The sequence below is a fragment of the Xylocopa sonorina genome, chromosome 9, assembly GCF_050948175.1.
Source record: "Xylocopa sonorina isolate GNS202 chromosome 9, iyXylSono1_principal, whole genome shotgun sequence".
Taxonomy (NCBI): domain Eukaryota; kingdom Metazoa; phylum Arthropoda; class Insecta; order Hymenoptera; family Apidae; genus Xylocopa; species Xylocopa sonorina.
Window position 1 is genome coordinate 2874837 of NC_135201.1, and position 18399 is coordinate 2893235.

At 34.1% G+C, this 18399-nt stretch overlaps 5 protein-coding genes across 11 annotated transcripts; 3 read left to right on the forward strand and 2 right to left on the reverse strand.

The window, feature by feature from the left end:
* Positions 1-246: 246 nt before the first annotated feature.
* On the forward strand, positions 247-1794 carry Nd-24 (NADH dehydrogenase ubiquinone). The gene is made up of 4 exons (XM_076900995.1): positions 247-399; positions 726-788; positions 959-1417; positions 1500-1794. The coding sequence occupies exons 1-4, from the start codon at positions 364-366 to the stop codon at positions 1671-1673; spliced, it is 732 nt and encodes a 243-aa protein (XP_076757110.1). The 5' UTR covers positions 247-363; the 3' UTR covers positions 1674-1794.
* A 992-nt stretch (positions 1795-2786) lies between these two features.
* On the forward strand, positions 2787-4270 carry Aps (diphosphoinositol polyphosphate phosphohydrolase 1 Aps). Its single transcript, XM_076900763.1, has 3 exons — positions 2787-3220; positions 3365-3520; positions 3639-4270. The coding sequence occupies exons 1-3, from the start codon at positions 3122-3124 to the stop codon at positions 3933-3935; spliced, it is 552 nt and encodes a 183-aa protein (XP_076756878.1). The 5' UTR covers positions 2787-3121; the 3' UTR covers positions 3936-4270.
* Positions 4271-6079: 1809 nt separating this feature from the next.
* On the forward strand, positions 6080-8217 carry L(2)09851 (WD repeat-containing protein 1 l(2)09851). Of its 5 annotated transcripts, none has more exons than XM_076900713.1 (4): positions 6080-6162; positions 6586-7116; positions 7224-7631; positions 7706-8217. In XM_076900713.1, exons 2-4 carry the CDS (start codon positions 6602-6604, stop codon positions 8193-8195), a joined length of 1413 nt encoding a protein of 470 aa, XP_076756828.1. In that variant the 5' UTR covers positions 6080-6162; positions 6586-6601; the 3' UTR covers positions 8196-8217. The 5 variants fall into 5 exon arrangements, with proteins under 5 accessions (XP_076756828.1, XP_076756830.1, XP_076756827.1 ...); XM_076900715.1 differs by having other exon boundaries at positions 6083-6162; positions 6601-7116; XM_076900712.1 differs by lacking the exon at positions 6080-6162 and adding an exon at positions 6199-6320.
* A 134-nt stretch (positions 8218-8351) lies between these two features.
* Pms2 (mismatch repair endonuclease PMS2) lies at positions 8352-11188 on the reverse strand. Its single transcript, XM_076900788.1, has 5 exons — positions 11047-11188; positions 10681-10840; positions 9335-10590; positions 8879-9128; positions 8352-8781 (listed from the first exon to the last, which is right to left on the reverse strand). Exons 1-5 carry the CDS (start codon positions 11131-11133, stop codon positions 8456-8458), a joined length of 2079 nt encoding a protein of 692 aa, XP_076756903.1. The 5' UTR covers positions 11134-11188; the 3' UTR covers positions 8352-8455.
* A 768-nt stretch (positions 11189-11956) lies between these two features.
* On the reverse strand, positions 11957-12953 carry LOC143426840 (uncharacterized). Of its 3 annotated transcripts, none has more exons than XM_076900516.1 (2): positions 12281-12953; positions 11957-12241 (listed from the first exon to the last, which is right to left on the reverse strand). In XM_076900516.1, exons 1-2 carry the CDS (start codon positions 12373-12375, stop codon positions 12103-12105), a joined length of 234 nt encoding a protein of 77 aa, XP_076756631.1. In that variant the 5' UTR covers positions 12376-12953; the 3' UTR covers positions 11957-12102. The 3 variants fall into 3 exon arrangements, with proteins under 3 accessions (XP_076756631.1, XP_076756630.1, XP_076756628.1); XM_076900515.1 differs by having other exon boundaries at positions 11957-12244; XM_076900513.1 differs by having other exon boundaries at positions 11957-12247.
* Positions 12954-18399: the final 5446 nt, after the last annotated feature.

Below are 18399 nucleotides of genomic sequence, written 5' to 3' on the forward strand. Positions count from 1 at the left end.
TTGAAACCCTGATATTAATTATTAATTTAATAGTCAAGCAGTTCATACCCTTTTGCATTCGATGCTAAAGTTATTTATAAAAAAGAATGCACATTTACAGCTATTAGTATCTCCATTTAAATATACATATTTTACGTTTAATCCACTAAATTTATACACGTATAAATAGAAGGTACTTAAAATTAACTTTGCGCTCAAATTAATACGTTCAACTTTTAAATAAAAGTGTTAGATGACGCTTTGAACGGAGATTATCTCAAGAACTGCGATTTAAATATTAAGTTTACCACTGAAGTGTAAGAACAATTGGCTGAGTAGAGTTATTTTATAGTGTAGTAATTAATATATAATAACCTTATCATCATGTTTCTACCCGTGCGTGCAATCCGTGCTCTATCCGTAAGTTTATCTCTATCTGCAATGGTTTAGCATTATTCTGTACATAACCTCTTCAATGACCTTATGTAACTCCATCTGTTTATATGAATTGACCACATATCTTATTGCCTGTCAGAATAAACTTCAAATCTTGAGTTACTAGAAATACTTTACGATGAAACCGTTCAGTGGATTATGTTATTATTATTTATAAATAGCCTTATCCTACGTTTACATTACGAATACTACTCTTCGTTAAATACATTATAAGATGCGTATATCGTTCTTACTAATTTACTTCTTAAATTTTCAACAATTTTTTATATGCTTTTGTCTTGCCCTTTCAGAATTGCAAGAATGTCAGGGGATTGCAAACTTCAACTATTCGCACCTCGGATCAGTTATTCGTTGTACGTATTGTATACGTATTGTATTACTAAGATTGCATTATCTTCAACAGCAAAATTTAATGCCGACGTTGATAAATCCCTATGCGCAAAATATTTGTTGACAATTCGATTGTAATTTCGTTATTGAATATTGCACAGATATTAGATTTAATCTTAATTAATGTTAACAGCACAGAGACAGCGAGGTTGATAATCCGAGTATACCATTCGAATTCAATGAAGCTAACAAGAAACGCATCGAGGCTCTTCTAAAGATTTATCCAGAGGGCCATAAACGTGGCGCAATGATACCATTATTGGATTTGGCTCAACGTCAGCACGGATGGTTACCTATTTCCGCTATGCACAAAGTAGCGGAAATACTAAATGTACCTAATATGCGCGTCTACGAAGTAGCAACGTTCTACACAATGTTCAACAGAAGGCCAATGGGAAAGTATCATATACAAATTTGTACCTGTACTCCATGCTGGTTACGAGATTCAGATTCCATTGTACAGGCCGTGACAAAAGCTACAAATTGTAACATAGGTGAGATGTCCGCAGATAAACTGTTTACAGTTTCTGAAGTAGAATGTCTTGGTGCTTGCGCCAATGCACCAATGTTCCAAGTTAACGATGACTATTATGTAAGTAAAGTCTTCAAAAATACATTATCAAGCGATATTAAACACAGATGCAAAAAAGTAAAAATACATCTATGTCTTGCAGGAAGATTTAACTCCTGAAAGCGCAACCGCTATAATAAAGGCATTGAGAAAAGGTGAAAGGCCACCGCCAGGACCACAGAATGCACCTAGATTTGCAGCAGACCCAGCAGGTGGTTTGACATCATTAACAACTCCACCTCCAGGACCTGGATTCGGTGTTAGATCCGATTTGTAATCGTACATACAAATAATGTGTCGTATAGTCTACAAACGATCTAGTACTGAAACAGATTTAAATAGATGGTGTAGTATTACTTACAGAATGTAAAATTAATTACTCACACCTTAAAAATTTATGTAAAGTTGTGGAATGCCTTATTTATTTTATAATACTACCAGAAGATGCAACTATTTTTAATTTTACTCGTAAATAATTCTACTTCGTTAGTATAACATTATTTTTAACGTTGTTCGAAGCTTCTGCATAGGTATATAAATGTAAAAAGAAATGATAGAAAATTATTAAATTATCTTGTCAAATACACAAACGTTTTGTGTACAGCAATAAATAGATAAATTTAACATATTGACTATTATTTTACTAAGCAAGCCAACTCTATCTGATGTTATTACAGACGGACTTCTTAAATCCGGGTTTTATTTGTGTGTACTCTTGCAATTGTACATTTTTTTCGAATGAAGGAGGAACAGGATATTCCAATCGGGCGCGCGTTAAATCATATTGAATTGCGTAGTATGTACAGGCTGCTTCAATTAATCTGTCTCTTTATTAAATTGCCCTTTAAATCCCAGAAAAATTAATCTAATACTGGTGCATACATATTCTATAGCTACGCAAGTGTATACAGTTACTTCTCGCTGGGATTTGAAGAAGTGGTAAACTGTAAGTACGACCTGAAATATAGTAGAAATCTTAGAAATTTGCAAAGGAAAACTCTAGAATAACAATTATACTGAAAATCCCTATTAGAAATCAAGTAAACGGATCTATAAATACGTATTCCATCCCTTAGTTAGTTAGATATATGAGAGGAATAGTGTAATAATAGTGTAAATACGAGATATTCGGAAACCAATCAACTATTCTGATATACATAAATATTCATGATCAGCGGCGACGGTGATAATTGAGTAATAACAGGTGTTCAGTGAAAAGGCAGAGAAATTTGAAACATCGGGGTACACATATCGCGGCAGGAGAAGAGAAAGAGCTTAGAAACTCGTTGGGTAGTAATTATTTTCCAGTGAACCTACATTCTTATGACATATACGTAGGTATGGTGTATTATATATAAATTAATGGGAAAGGGATTCTATTGAATATCCACTTTTTAATGCTAACAATTCAGTCCAGATGGCGTCACTTGTCTAGTGAACACTTTGAAAGTTTTGAGGTTATAGCAAGTTTCCGGAAGGATAACATTCGTGGTGTTTCGGTGATAGAGCGTTATTTAACCAGATACCTTCGCCATTAATTCGGGCGAAAGATAGACAGGATTCGAATAAGTTATGTGAGCAGACTGAAAGCTCGCCGAGCGATTCTATGTCGATGATATGTCGGCTCCAAACAGCGTTAGAACAATGCGAACGTACAGATTGGCCTATCTGGCCGTCTGACAAATATGAATTTCTGTTATAACTTCGTAATTTTAGTAATCGATCATGGTCAAGGAAAAACCAAATTCAATCCGTATTTACGATTCTGAAGGTTATAGGCGTAGAGCTGCGTGTATCTGCGTCAAAAACGATCTTGAAGATGAGGTAAGCCAGCAGATGGCAGTTGACAATATTCTCCCCATTTAATGCAGCATTTTTCGTACTCCGATGTTCACTGTTCCATTCCTTTTCACGTGTGAAATTGCGGTTAATCAAATTCACCTGTAACGTACGATGTACGATACTTAGGTACTTTTGGTTACGTCCAGTCGAAGGCCTGATAGTTGGATAGTGCCCGGTGGAGGCGTTGAACCGGAGGAGGAGCCCGCAGTAACAGCGTTGCGGGAGGTCAGGGAAGAGGCTGGTGTTTTAGGACAATTAGGCAGATGTCTTGGCATATTTGAGGTATCGATTTGATTGAATATAAAAAATAGAACGACGAGAAGATCGCAGGCAGATGGACGACTAGATAGTGCAGAGTCGACGGGGGTAGTTGCGTAACTCTTGGGTATTTTCTTTGTAGAGCGTGGAACATAAGCACAGAACACAAGTATGGGTTATGCAAGTAACTGAAGAGCTACCAGAGTGGGAAGATTCACGTGCTATCGGTCGAAAGCGAAAGTGGTTCTCTATACCAGAGGCCTTGCTTCAGCTTGCTCAGCACAAGCCCGTCCAGCGTTCTTATATACACAGCCTCTACAATACTAATCCTCGACATAATCCCAATATCTCATCGCCTCACCATTCGCATACTACCGTGACATCTATCCAGTTAATGAATAATTCTAGTAGCAATCCTCATCTTAACAAACACAGCTAATATTAAATACCATCCATTTGCGTGAACAATTGCCATCAAGCGTTGATATTTGTTGCTGCTCCTTTCTTTTTTCATACGATTATAGCTGACGCTGGAAATTGTATTTTGTATTGTAAAATGATACACTATTTGTATAACCTCCTTTCCCTTTTTCGTTCTCTTTTCATCGTTTTGTTATTCGTAGAACAGTAGAAGCGAATCTTGTTATTATAAGTACCATTAGTATCACTGCTATACGATTACTACCATCATTTCTATGGATACCGTCATTACTGTCATTGATACTGCTATTCTACTATTAATGCTATTATTGATGCAAACAATTATTATGATTATTATCTTAACTGCAGTCATGATTGTTATCGTTATCTTTTCTATTGTCGACGTTATGCCTATCCCTATATTTAGTGAATAAACTGGTCCATAAAGGAGCAGTTTTTTTCTCACTTTGGTTCTCATTATTTTCATAAATTTACGAGGGAAATGATGCTTATACTTCAAACAAATGAGTATATAATTTTCATACGTAAAGTGGATGGTGTTTTATGGAAAAGAAAAATGAAATTCCGCGATTAGAATGTTCCTTTCGTGTTGTTTAAAATATACTTGATGAATGTTACATATTTCGTAATGAAACATATCTACGTCTTGAGAATTTATTTGTTTTAAACAAAAAGAATTTCCTGATTGTATGTGATAACGCTTTAAATTTATTTGTATAATAATTCGAATTTTTCGCGTACTACCAGTACATAGTATACAGACTGAATTGTTTGGAGAATCGCAGTAGGAGATGAGATGTTTAGAGAATATACGTTTGAAGAAAGTAAAATTTTTCTCCTTCTAAACCAATAAAGAAATAAAAATGAAAAAAAAAGAAATCATTAGTAATAAAACTGTTTATTGTAAAATGAAATATAGATAAATGAGTACACCATAAACTTTGTAGATTTCGTTCTTTTTGTAATTACGTAATTCAAGTTTCTGTAACTTCCTAAGTGACATTTAAACGACCGAATAATTATTATAACTTTACTTTTATCGATGTTATCGACTTGTATATTGTTTCGAATTAAAATACTTTGATTTGCACAAAATGTTACCAATGACGATGAATAAACATGTATAATGTATAAATACGAAGAAGTTTCAATAACATGATCATCGATCTGACGGTCACGCGTATTTAAATTTACATGCGGGCGTTTCTTGACTCTCAATTTTTATGATGTTGGTATCAATATAAAGCTAAATGCCTAATAATTAAAAACTAATATGTTTTTTGTCTATTGGCTGCACCATTTTTGAAAAAATTTAATTTATGGGCGTATCTGGAGGTTGAGTCGATTTACTTGCTCGTGAGTGTGTAGTAATAATTGTATTGGCATATTTTAATTTAATTGCATTGTAATTTTTCTCTGGACAATTCAAGTTTTTTTAAGTTATATAATTCTATACAATAAATATCACAATTTCTCTATAAAATTTTGATTTTTAGTATATGTGGCGCCATCTCTCCAAAAAGTGCTCAAACTGGTCGCACAACGTTATCGACAGTAAACTACTTTGTGGAGTCCTTGATAAGATAATTTCTTCTTAACTTTCACGTTGCTTGATTTTATATAACAATTTTTATTAACAAATAACAACTCTTTAACAATTCAAATAAACCTAAAGAGAAACTTAGAAATGAAAGAATCTAGATTTAATAAAGAAAAATGTTGATGTATTATCTTGAATGGCGAAGAAATAAGTGAATATAAATTTGAAAAACGGAGCGAACGAGCGTCGCTGTTTTGTAGATGACGTAAATTAAATTAAATTAATTTTGGAACAATTTCCTATCGAAAATGTATTTATTTTCTAGTAAATATGTTTGCTGAGAAGCAGAAGTTGATAACGTCACAAAGTAGTTTACTTCTCTGTCGATAATGCTGTGCGACCAGTTTGACCACTTTTCGTAGAGATGGCGCCACATATGATAAAATTGAATTTTCGAATGGAAATTACGATAATATAAAATTGTAAACATAGAAAATCAAACACAGGATCATATTTTAAATACTCAGCAATTCTAATTGAAATTTGAACGTGAAACCCCAATATTAATTATTCATTTAATAATCAAACAGTAACATGATCGATCTGACAGTCATGTGTATTTAAATTTACGTGCGGATGTTTCTTGACCATTATTTGGACCACGTGCTTCAGATGTATCTGCGAGGTAACTTTTGAAAAACATTTACCCTAACAATAAATTATTTAAACCAATGGATTATCAGAATTCACAAATAATACGTCGAACCTAAATAACGCTTTGCGAGGCACAATAAATTATTCGTTATACGCATTGTTTTATTATAAGGAACGCGATTAGTAAATGTAAGGTTAACAGGCTCCTACTGTCGTTCACATAAAAAGTACACGCATAGATGTTAATAATTTATCGCAAGACGACAAATATTTTCACGTGTTTATTTTTAAAATATATTAATTGTTTGGATGGAAAATTGAACACAGTTCATGGTGCATCATGTATCATTCGTTTGTTGCAAACATGACGCATACTAGTAAACATTATAATTACTCGTAACTCATAAGAGTAATATACAATGATTAAAATATGTTTTGTCTTTTCTAATTGTAGATGTATCTTTATTAGGATGACTATTTTTTATAAAGAAATTCCTAAAGAAATGGAGGACGAACCGATGGATGAAGTTAGCGTTGATATGGAAGGGAGTAGCAACGACAGTGATCAAGAAGATACGATGGAAAGCGACGAGGCAGAAGAGAACGAAGATGAGGAAACTGAGTCTAAAGTATATTTACCTGGAAGGCCTTTAAAAAGTGGAGAAGAACTTGTTGTGGATAAAACGGCGTATCGAATGTTGCATCACGCTCAATCCGGGGCTCCTTGTCTTAGTTTTGATGTAATTTTAGATAGCTTAGGTAATAGCAGAGAGAATTATCCTTTGAGTATGTATCTTGTTGCTGGAACACAAGCTGCCAAAACACACGTTAATAATCTTCTTGTCATGAGGATGAAAGATTTGTATGGTATGAAGAATGATTCTGAAGATGAATCTGATGACGATGATGACAATGAAGGTGATACAGATTCACCAGTAATGTCTGTAGCACCAATAAAACATCAAGGTTGTGTTAATAGAGTCAGGTGAATACATAAATATTTTTTAATAGAGTCACACATACACACACACACAATGTAAAAATATATAATTTAATTCTTACTAAGTGAAATGCATTTGTCTGCTTCAACAGGTATGCGAGAATTGGCGAGGCAACTATAGCTGCGAGCTGGAGTGAGTTGGGTCGTGTACACATTTGGAATTTGGATGAACAGCTGAAAGCACTTGAAAGCGAAGAACAGCTTCGTGCATATCGTAAAAAGTACGAAAAAAATGATGGGGGTATTAAACCATTGTTTAGTTTCAAAGGACACCTTTCGGAAGGATATGGACTTGATTGGTGTTCAACAGAAGTGGGCACTTTAGCTACTGGTGATTGCAAGGGTAACATTCATATCTGGCGTCTCAGTAACAGCAGCGATTCTACAACATGGCATGTGGATCAAAGGCCTTACAATTCGCATGCACCGCACAGCGTAGAAGACATTCAGTGGTCACCTAACGAAAGACACGTACTTGCTTCGTGTTCTGTCGACAAAAGGTATTCGAATAATATTTAGAAATAATGAATTATTATTATAATACACCTATTTTACTACCATAATTTTTCAACAGTATTAAAATTTGGGATACAAGAGCCAGTCCGCAATCTGCCTGCATGTTAACAGCATCTGGTACTCATACTGCTGACATTAATGTTATCTCATGGAATCGTAAAGAAAGTCAATTTCTTGTATCTGGTGGCGACGATGGACTAATTTGCGTATGGGATTTACGCCAATTTAGCCCTAATGGTTCCAGCCCCTTAGCTGTATTCAAACAGCACACCGCACCTGTTACGACGGTAGAGTGGCATCCGGAAGAAGCCACTGTATTTGCTTCTGGCGGAGCTGATGATCAAATCGCTCAATGGGATTTATCAGTAGAAGCTGATCAATCAGAAGAGGTAGAAAGTAGTGAGCTGAAAGAACTTCCGCCACAGTTGTTATTTATACATCAAGGACAAACTGATATAAAAGAATTGCACTGGCATCCTCAATGTCCAGGTGTTATAATATCGACAGCACATTCAGGATTTAATGTATTTCGTACAGTTAGTGTATAATAAAATTGTCTGTTCAATGATAGAATGTTTTATCAAATTTTATTATTAACTGCACACATTATGTATTTAGTTTGCAGCTCCAGACATACCTAAAGTTGAAATTCAATAAAAAGTATATTAAGATATGAACATATAATGGGGAAGGTCTCTACCACCTACCACTATATCTACCTGCAACACTTTTTAGCAGTAGTGTGTACTTTTCTTTGTGGACGTGTATTTTATTTTACATACGATACGTATGGAATATATATTACAATTTATTTGTATATAAGATTTAATGATAGTAGATGTCTTATCGTCGGTCTACCGTGAGGACAACTCCAAGGATTTTCCATTTGTGCCATTTGCGAGACTAATTTCTGCATATCATTGTTATTAAGAGTTGTACCTATCATAACTGCACTGCGACAAGCTCTCGACGCTAACATTTGCCTTACTCGACTTGGACGAAATATATTATTTTCTTTATTCTCTACACCACCCTCTCTAATAAGAAAAATTAATTCTTCGATGTCTTCTTGCCCGAATTGCCAATATCCGCTAACCGGAATGCCTATAAGTTGTACTCGGTGCCCAGGTTCGGCTAAAACATAATATTTCGAATTATTGTGTTTTTACACTTGAGCAATTTAAAAAAAGGTACCATTTTTAAAGATATAGTCAGTGTCAGTATAATTTACCATCAGAATTTACTTCAAAAGAGAACCCATTGTCTTCAAACTTTTTCTGATGTTCAATTAATATCGTTTCATTAAGTGCAGAAATAGTTAAAGGTCTTGGAATAATCAATTTTTGAGTCTTTAACTGTGTTTCATTATTCAGTTTCTCAAAACGATATTTCTCGTCTGTAGCGTGTTGATCGACAATAAAAAGATCTTCTTTTAAACGGGTTATTATGAAACCAAGATTGAATTGACCTATAATCTCCATCTGCAAAGTATATCTTTCTCTTTTAACTTGTAATATGGAGAATTAACCCTGGAACAACGATATTATATTTTTCAAGATTATACATAACGCCAAAGAAGCGAGTGAAAATAGATTCAAAATAATTAAGATAGAACTTTTTACAATATTGTTCCGGGGTTAAGACTTGTTTGCGACTTAATAGTTCAGTAGCCCACAAATGTAACAACCTGTAGAAAAGAATCCTTTGTTAATTGCTTCTTCAATTCATTTTCGGCAGTAGAAGCCTGACTTGATTCGATCTGCGCTTTAAATTTGATTTTCGTATTTGAAATTGTACATTTAGGCAAGGCATTCTGTCTTTCTTGAAGTTTCTGTTTTATACTTGAAACACTAATTGACATTTCTACAGTATCTAATCTTTTTACTCGATCTGTTTCATTAATTTGGGCATTATCGGTATCGCATTGCACATCTTGACTTCCGTTATCACATTCTATATCCGTTTCGACTGTTTTCGTCTTTTTATTCGATGCATTTAAATCATGAAACCTTTTCGTCGGTCGATCTACACTCGTAGGCGAGATTGTCCTTTTTACTCGAAAATTTAATTCCGATGTAGATTTTACCACGAAATTCCCTTGTAGTTTATCCCACTTAGATATTAAACTATACTTCAAAGTTGCTAGTATTAAATGTTCTTGCGTACAAAAAATAGTCCTCTTATTCGGTGTCACATTAATGTCCGTCGATTGTTTATCCAATTTTAGATTTAGGAAGACGAAAGGGTACTGTTTGTTATTGTATCTATGATAAATTTGGTTTATCAATTTACTGACTTTTGTTAAATCACACGGTCGGTTGTTCACGTAAAAAAATTGTCTATCAGGAGCGGAACGACCAACATCATGATCACAACTGCTAATGTAACAATCCCACTCGAAGTTTAGAACCGTATCATTCGGCAATTTATATTCCTCTAGTGTTTCTGCATCAGGAGCTAACAGTTCGAGCTTCAAAAGTTCGCTTGAAGACTTTTTGCCAAATATTATGCTTATATTGTTTAGAACATTACTAGAACCCACAGTACTGACAACAAAATTAGGGGTCTTGCTAGATATAGAATTCGAACATGTTATTTTTGTATCAGTTGAAACTAAGCAATAACTGTACAGTACATGAATGGCACGGACATACTCTTTTTTCAGATTTCTTTGGAATTCTTTCGCTCTCACAGGAAGGCATTTGAATATGTCTTTTACGTGTACTGTTGTTCCTATTTCTCTTGCACATGGCTCTTTCTCTTGCAATACACCATTGTGATCAAACTGCAGCTTGAAACCATGTTCGCTTGTACAATGTCTGGTAATGATACTTAAATCAGATAAGGAACAAAGTGAGCTAAGTGCTTCTCCACGAAATCCAAAGGTGCTCACCTCTGTTAAATCTGAGAATTCTCGAAGTTTAGAGGTATGGTGCTTCAACCCTAGTTGGAAAGAGATGAAATAAATTAGATATTCTTCAATTGCACTATCTTAATTAAACAAGCATGTATTAAAATCAAATGAGTACATACCTAATCCTTCAAAATCTTGTTCTGCAACACCAGTTCCATTATCAATGACGCTAATAGCTGATTTTCCATAATCCTTCAACTTAATATCGATTAATGTAGCACCACTGTCTAAACTGTTTTCCACCAGTTCTTTCACAGCAGTTGCAAGGTCGAGGACCACCTAATAACAGTATTATTGTTAGTTAAAATATTGTGTTCCTAAATACCAAATGTACGTGTGCATTATAATTACTATATGGGAGTGTACGAAATATAATGCAATGAAAGATTAAAAAAACAATACGAAAAATATCTCTTAATATAACTAGAAGTAATTGAATCTATAGCGTTAGTACTTAAAAAGTTAATACACAATTGTAAGTTAACCTGGCCAGAACAAATTTGATGAATTGTTCGTTTATTTATCGCGTTAATCTTCTTGGATTCTTCCGATGTTGGAATTGGCTCTATCATTATATCAACACACAATTTTGTCGAGATACATAAATATGATTACACTACTTATTTTAAAAATGTCAACAGACACGAAACTATAAACTGTTAAGTTGCAATAAACACTACATAAGTTTACATAAAAAATTTCTAATCAAAAATTATGTTTCAATGTAAGAATTAAACTATTATTCCTTTAAGAAAACATTACATTCACGATTCTTCTCTTAACTGTTTTCAAGTCAGTTATTTACTACATACTCAAATTCGATTGGCTGTCGCATAATGAAAGAGACAGGCCACGCGTTGTTATGGCGCGAAAGTATAATATTCTTGGCTCTCGAAACTGGCGAACTGTCGCATATAAGGAAAGCTTAAATAAATAAGTTAGAACAATTTTGCTCCTCTACGTAAAGCAGCAATTTTGTACTCGACTTCTTCATTACGTTGCACGGGTATCTAAAAACAAATAAAATAGCGATGCTTAAATGCAATGTGATTGACAATATTTTAAAAGTATGCTAAATATTGCAAATATCACTATGAAATTAGTTTCTCCTACTGCTGCCACATAAAATATATTTCTATCGGTGCATAAAATATCTATGGAGTAAGGAAAATAGGATACGATCATGTTTCCACTAAATTGTAATCAAATTTAATTTATAGTACTTACAATGTTCTCAGTTGCTAGTATCCGCAAACAACAAATTCATTCACAAAATACGTAACAAATCGTTCTGTAATGTAATTACACTCCCTTTTCGTAGATGTAACCAAATGCTTGTGCCGCCTTTCGTTCCGTAGGATTTCAGGTAGCTAACAGAAATGTAACGACAAAAAATGAAGATGTGTTTGTTTATTATTAACCTTATGTAATATCGTTTCAAATTTTCAATTACATTATTATATATAATAAAAATAAAAATAAAATAAAAATAATTGTAATAATAATTATAATAACCGCAATAATTGCAATAACCGTAATAATTATAATAGTAGTAGTAGTAGTAGTAGTAGTAGTTTAGTAGTAGGAGTAGTAGTGGTAGTAGCAGTAGTAATAGTAATAGTAGTAGTAATAGTAGTAGTAGTAGTGGTAGTAGTAGCAGTAGTAGTAGTAGTAGTGGTAGTAGTAGTAGTAGTAGTAGTGTAGTAGTAGTAGTAGTAGTGTAGTAGAGTAGTAGTAGTAGTAGTAGCAGTAGTAGTAGGAGTAGCAGTAGCAGTAGCAGTGGTAATAACAATAAGAGTAATGGTAATAATCATAATAAAGGTAATAATAAAAATGTTAATCACATAATCATAATAGTAATAGTAACAATAACAATAGAAGTAATTGCGGGATGAATAATAAAAATAATAATATTAATAATAATAATAGTAGTAGTAATAGTAGCAATAATAATATAATATAATGTATAATATAATATAATATAATATGAAAATGTTTACAGGGTAGATACAACTTTTTCTTCATCTTGTATGGAGGTTTGTTAATCTTCATCTTAATAAATCGGTTCTTCTTAATTCAGTTTGTTTTTTTGTTTTTTTTTTCTGTATTCATTCCTTATATTTTTATGTCAGCTAGCGCGTGCGATCATCGAGCGAGAATACGGGGACGATAAACGTGCGTCTACCGTCGGTTCTCGTAAGATACCCGCACTTTGCGTAACAGGCATACATCAGTCGTATTATAGTATATTTTCTGAACACAATGTTTTTATACATGACGTTAGGAAACTTATGTTACTTTAACCCGATCACACGTGTGTTTCAAAGAATCGAATTTGAGACTACGTTGATACTTTTGTCGGCGCGCTTTCAAATTTACTTGAATATAATTCAACTTCGAATAGAACACGCAATAAGCACGAAATGAACCTTCCAACGTAACCGAACAGACGTTGTCCCTTTCAGATGTAATGTTGTAACATATTTATTTGTTCCTTTTCATAGTAAGCATAAAGTACACACATACACGCACGCACGCACGCACACACATGCAAAGAGAAATTTGTTAATAACGTATATTACGTTAACGAACTTAATACGCTTTATTCGGTCTGTTACTATTTAACGCAAAGAGAGAGAAATTGTTTGAAACACAAATCGTGATCGGTTCTTATACTATTTAAATGTATACAACTCTGTTGTTTGCTAATTGGCATAAATACTCTACATTTTGCGACAATTGTTGAGTGGACAAATTTTTCCAGGGTACAAAAACTATAAGAAACGTAGATACGTTACGAATGGAAAAATATGAAAATATTTTGAAACGTATTCTCTGTGTAAAAAGTTTTTCTTTTTTTTTATTATATGAAAAATTAATTGGCGCGTTTGAAATCAATCTATTGCTGTATAATATATAAATTCCACTTTCTAACAAAAAACTTTTCAATTTCTTTTGTTACCCGATATATATGTATACAATATACATATATATCGTTTTTACCAATTTTACTCTTTTCTTTTTTTTTTTATTCGAATCATTGACCACCGCTCTTCCGAGTATATTTTTTTCAAGATTTTCATGTGTCGTAGTTACTGTGAATTGTATTTAAAACATTTCCCCCTCTGTCCTGCTATCAATATCGAACGAATTCAATCGTTTATTTCCCGTGACGTTCGTCGTCCTTCACTTTTCAAACGACGACTTCCACTAGATTCACCAAGAAGTGATATACAATAACACGCAATGATATTACAATCGACCACTTTTCTTCACCCTAGCTGTGAACAAAGTAATCGTAATCGCTTTATTTAATATCAACAATCGTTAGACGAGAGAATGCTTCGACGATACATTGATAAGAGACCGCATCGTGCCCAAAAGTTGATCTCTTTTAAGTCTTTCCTCGTTGTTTTACCTTTGAACGAAATAAAGACTTAGAAGACGACGTTACTTTCTTCTTTTTTCCTACAAATAGTTTCTTACGCTACGATTTTTATCAAAAGCGAAACTTTTGCGTACCAAAGTACTCGAGTAAAGGAAAGAAACAAAAGTCCCAATTCTTTAGGCCTAGATAACGATAAAGCGATAATTAACTATTATTAAAAAAAAGAAGACGCATTAAACAGATGGAGAAGTAAGGATTACCAGTGTAAGCGCATACTCCAATAGAGTTTAATGCACAGTGTCGCGAAATGTAAACGGTTCATAGCAAGTGATTGCCAGCAAAAAGAAGAAAAGAAAAAACCAGCGGCCTCAACAGCTAGGTACTTGTACAATATACATAGACAAACGATAAGAGCGCAGCTTTAGGAATCTAGCTTTTAAGTGTGAAAGAGGAAAACACAAGGGACACTGACATCGTAAACTCGACTCTTTTATTTACCTTGATGAATAGAAAAAACTGAAAGGACGTTGCAAACGTCAGTTTGTTTGCCGATAAATGGACTTCTAGACGAACGAGGTTTGCGTGATTTAACAACAATACATATTTATACAGAGGACAGTAATAAGAAAGATAAGAAAGAAAAAAAAAAGAGGCAGTACACACGTAAGATCGATGAAAAATGCTATAATCGTACAAAAACCTAGATACTGTATAATAAACGAATACGCGCGTACTCTCATATACATACGTCTCCAATGGCAGTCGTAATTGATTTTTGCCGTTTTACTTTCGCTAATCGTTACGTTATTTATATTACAATTAAATATACGTTCAGCATAAGTGTATAATAATCGTTCTCTGGCATTTCCGCTTTTCGCTTCAAGCTCTGATATAATCGCCGCCGTTCGTTCCTCTAACAGACAAATCAAGATCATCCTCTAACAAAATTCTTCTCCGCGTTCTTCTTTTCACATTCGATTGTAGAGAGTATAAACAGCAGCTACTTCGAACGTGAATTTCAATGCCAGAATGCGAGATACAATTAAATAGAAACAAATTATATCAATACCGATAAAATAATATGGAATGAGATAGGACAACGTAAATTTTCCGATACTTATTATAGTAAAATATACAGCAGCAAATAATTCACGAGTTATTTTGCATGTTTCTATTCTTCGTTATGGCGTATACACTAAATAGGTTGATTTTAAAGAAAAAAAATTATTTTACATTTTATATATGTATATATATATTGACCGTTTTCGTATTATTTTATAGAAACAAAATATTATACGTACGAAATATAGATTCGAATGATATTTAAACGTTTTATTGTATGGCAGTATGTCAGCATCTTTATCGGTTTACTCGAAGCATGCATTGGTATCATTTTAGTCGTTGCCTAACTACTTTTAATATATCGTTTTTAACCCTTTGCAAACATGCGTGTGGCGAAAACAATTGATAAGGTTCATATACAGTCAACCGTCCTATAATACTGATTAATTCGTGCCTTGTTATGTGGAAACGCGCTAAGAAACACTATAAGAAACTCACAAGTAAAATATAAATCAGTTTGATTCGTTCTACGTTACGTGAAAATTCTCAGAGCACCAAGTTACGATGCATACGGTTAGGAAATAAAATTTTATAAACACAAAAGACGAGACACAGTGTATATAAAATTAGGAAGGCTTGTTGCAATTTTAGCTCCACGTTATATGGAAGCTGTGTTATAAGAGTACAGAGTTATAGGGGGGGTTGGCTGTTTATGCATCACGTAAACATTGTTGTGAACTTGACACCTTGGACTGGTACGAACGAAAGCAGAGCGTAAGCAGACTTCAGACCGACTCGTCCGCAAAGGGTTCACGATATGCTTCCGGTTTTTCCACTCGCAATATATTACAGTAATTTACACGAGAAGATCTCTCAATTTAGAATGTAAAAACGTTAACACTTTTACGCGCGTCGTTTGTTTTTTTTTGAAAGAATTCTCCTGTATATCTTGAGAAAATGTTTAAACTTGCGTCAGACCGTTTTATTGTTCGTTGTTGCGAATCACGAATGAGAATGGAATGTTTGAACAGTCGTGGATTGTTTGTTTGAAATAATAAGCCACTTGCAGTTCTGCGTTTTTTCGAATACTTGCAACGCGAAGAGAGAAACAGCGTTCGTTCGAATTCGTAGAAACAGGCTTTCGAGATAATGAAAAATGTATGTTAGTAATCTTTACTTCGCCCTTATAATGTATCACGGTCATTGCTTGTGTTGCGTTAGCTTTAAAAGGTATAACGAATCTTTTGCTCGACACGTTGACTGCCACGCTGAACCATATGTTTCGCTCAGGACGCCACGGAAATATTTTTACTTGTTCCATGCAAAGTGATAATTAATTTGTGATATTTAAGGCAACAATTCTTGCCCTGGGGCAAGTTTATCTTGCTGGTGGTCACGAGTGACCCACCGTGCCGCGTTGGTGTACTCGATGACCCTGATAACTATTTTAGAATATTTATTTACGTTATTTACTATTTACAACGCTCGTACGATGCGGTACACACCTCGAACAGTATCCCAGCAACGGTAGTAAACGGATCTTCATTTATTCTGATAAATTAAGTCGCATTCGTTATCCAGTCGTAAATGGTAGTGTCGTAAGCGTCATAAAAATCGGGAGGCAGCGAGGAAGGTATTAAAAACGTGTAGAGGATACTAGATAAACGTGTGGGAAGATATCAATAAATAGCATTTGCTCGTTTCTCTAATAGTAAAGGTACGTGCATACTTCTAACTTAGATTATACGATTACGAAGCGGCATTTACGATTATTTTGTATGATGATTATAATAACATTCGTAGATCGAAGATGTGTATTTAAACCGTGAATATTTTTTGAGCAACGAATTATCCGACGAGCGTTCGTCAGGGAACTCGTCTGGGAACGAAATATCAGAAGAAATAGTCTATACATCACCCATTATAAGGCGTCGTCGAATCTTATCGGATGACCCAGGATGAAACCGATACAGATGAGAATGAACGTAACAACGTAGACAATAACGAATGATCGAGTGTCATGCAAACTATGACAAGTGGAATTCCGTTTGTCGAATCTAAAACTACTGTACAGAAATACAATGATTTCATTGCCTTTTAATATGGATGGGCCCCGTCGTGGCCCAGGATATACATACCAATTTCAAATATATTCTGGAAAAAAGTCAAACTGTGTGTAACAATATACTCCATAAAGGCCACACAATTTACAGACAATTGTTATACCGGTATTAATTTAGCCAAGAAATTAATTGCTTGCAACACTCATTTGATAGGAACTGTTAGAAAAAAAAAAAAACGAAAAGCAGCAGTCGTGAATGTTAAATTGATAAATTAAAACGAGGCGAGCTCGTTGCAATGCGAAATAAGAAGGGAGAGAATTATGGTTCTTAAGAAGAAAGACAAAAGAGATATTTTAATGACCTCTCTAGCAAACATACGATTATAATTTAGGAAAATCTGCAAATGATCGCGATACTTAACACCGCACAGAGAAACACTGAAATGGTATACAAAATTAGCAGTCGAATTATTATTAAACATATCAGTTGCAAATGAGATATTATTACACAACTGAGGGCGAAGAAAAAAATAAATATCTCCAATTTTAGAATGGGATTGGCAACGCATCTGACACGGTGCCGTGATATTGAAGCACCAGAGCCATCGAATATATGTATTTGACGAAGATTACACGATGAATCGCAAAAGAAGGAAGGACCGGCGTACTTGGTACGCAAATTTTGCAAACAGTATTACCAAAGAAATGTTGCAAGGTTTCGGAATACAAAGTACAAAAAATTGGACCAGAAAGATTACAATGCACTGCCAAGATTGCATTAACGAGCCACACTTATGTTTAAAATGCTTCGATATAATTGTAAATCGGTAGATAAAAGATTTGATAAAAATTAATTTTTTATTTTTGATCCAATAAAAATGTTTAATTGTCCAATAGTGCACATTTTACTTAAAAGCATTCTCTAGTTAGCAATGACGTTGAAAATGCATGAAATGTAAATTTTCATTTAACTTTTAGAATTACAAATAGTTGACGCGCTCCGGTCATCGATGACCACCGTGACGCTGCAGGAGAGACAAGTTGCGATCACATACGACCACCGTGGCGTTCAACGTGTTACATGGAATAAATGATAAATAGTAAAATTATGTGCAAATTCGATTTAAAGTTGTTATCATTAAAAACCACGAAGCTATTCACAAATTTCAATGTTAGAGCGAGAAACATTTTGCCGTGATGCGATATCTCTCGATGGCTTTATAAAAAGAAAAAATATATTTATGCGTGTATGTAGGTGTGTGTGGGAGAGAGAGAGAGAGAGAGAGAGAGAGAGAGAGAGAGAGAGAGAGAGAGAGAGAGAGAGAA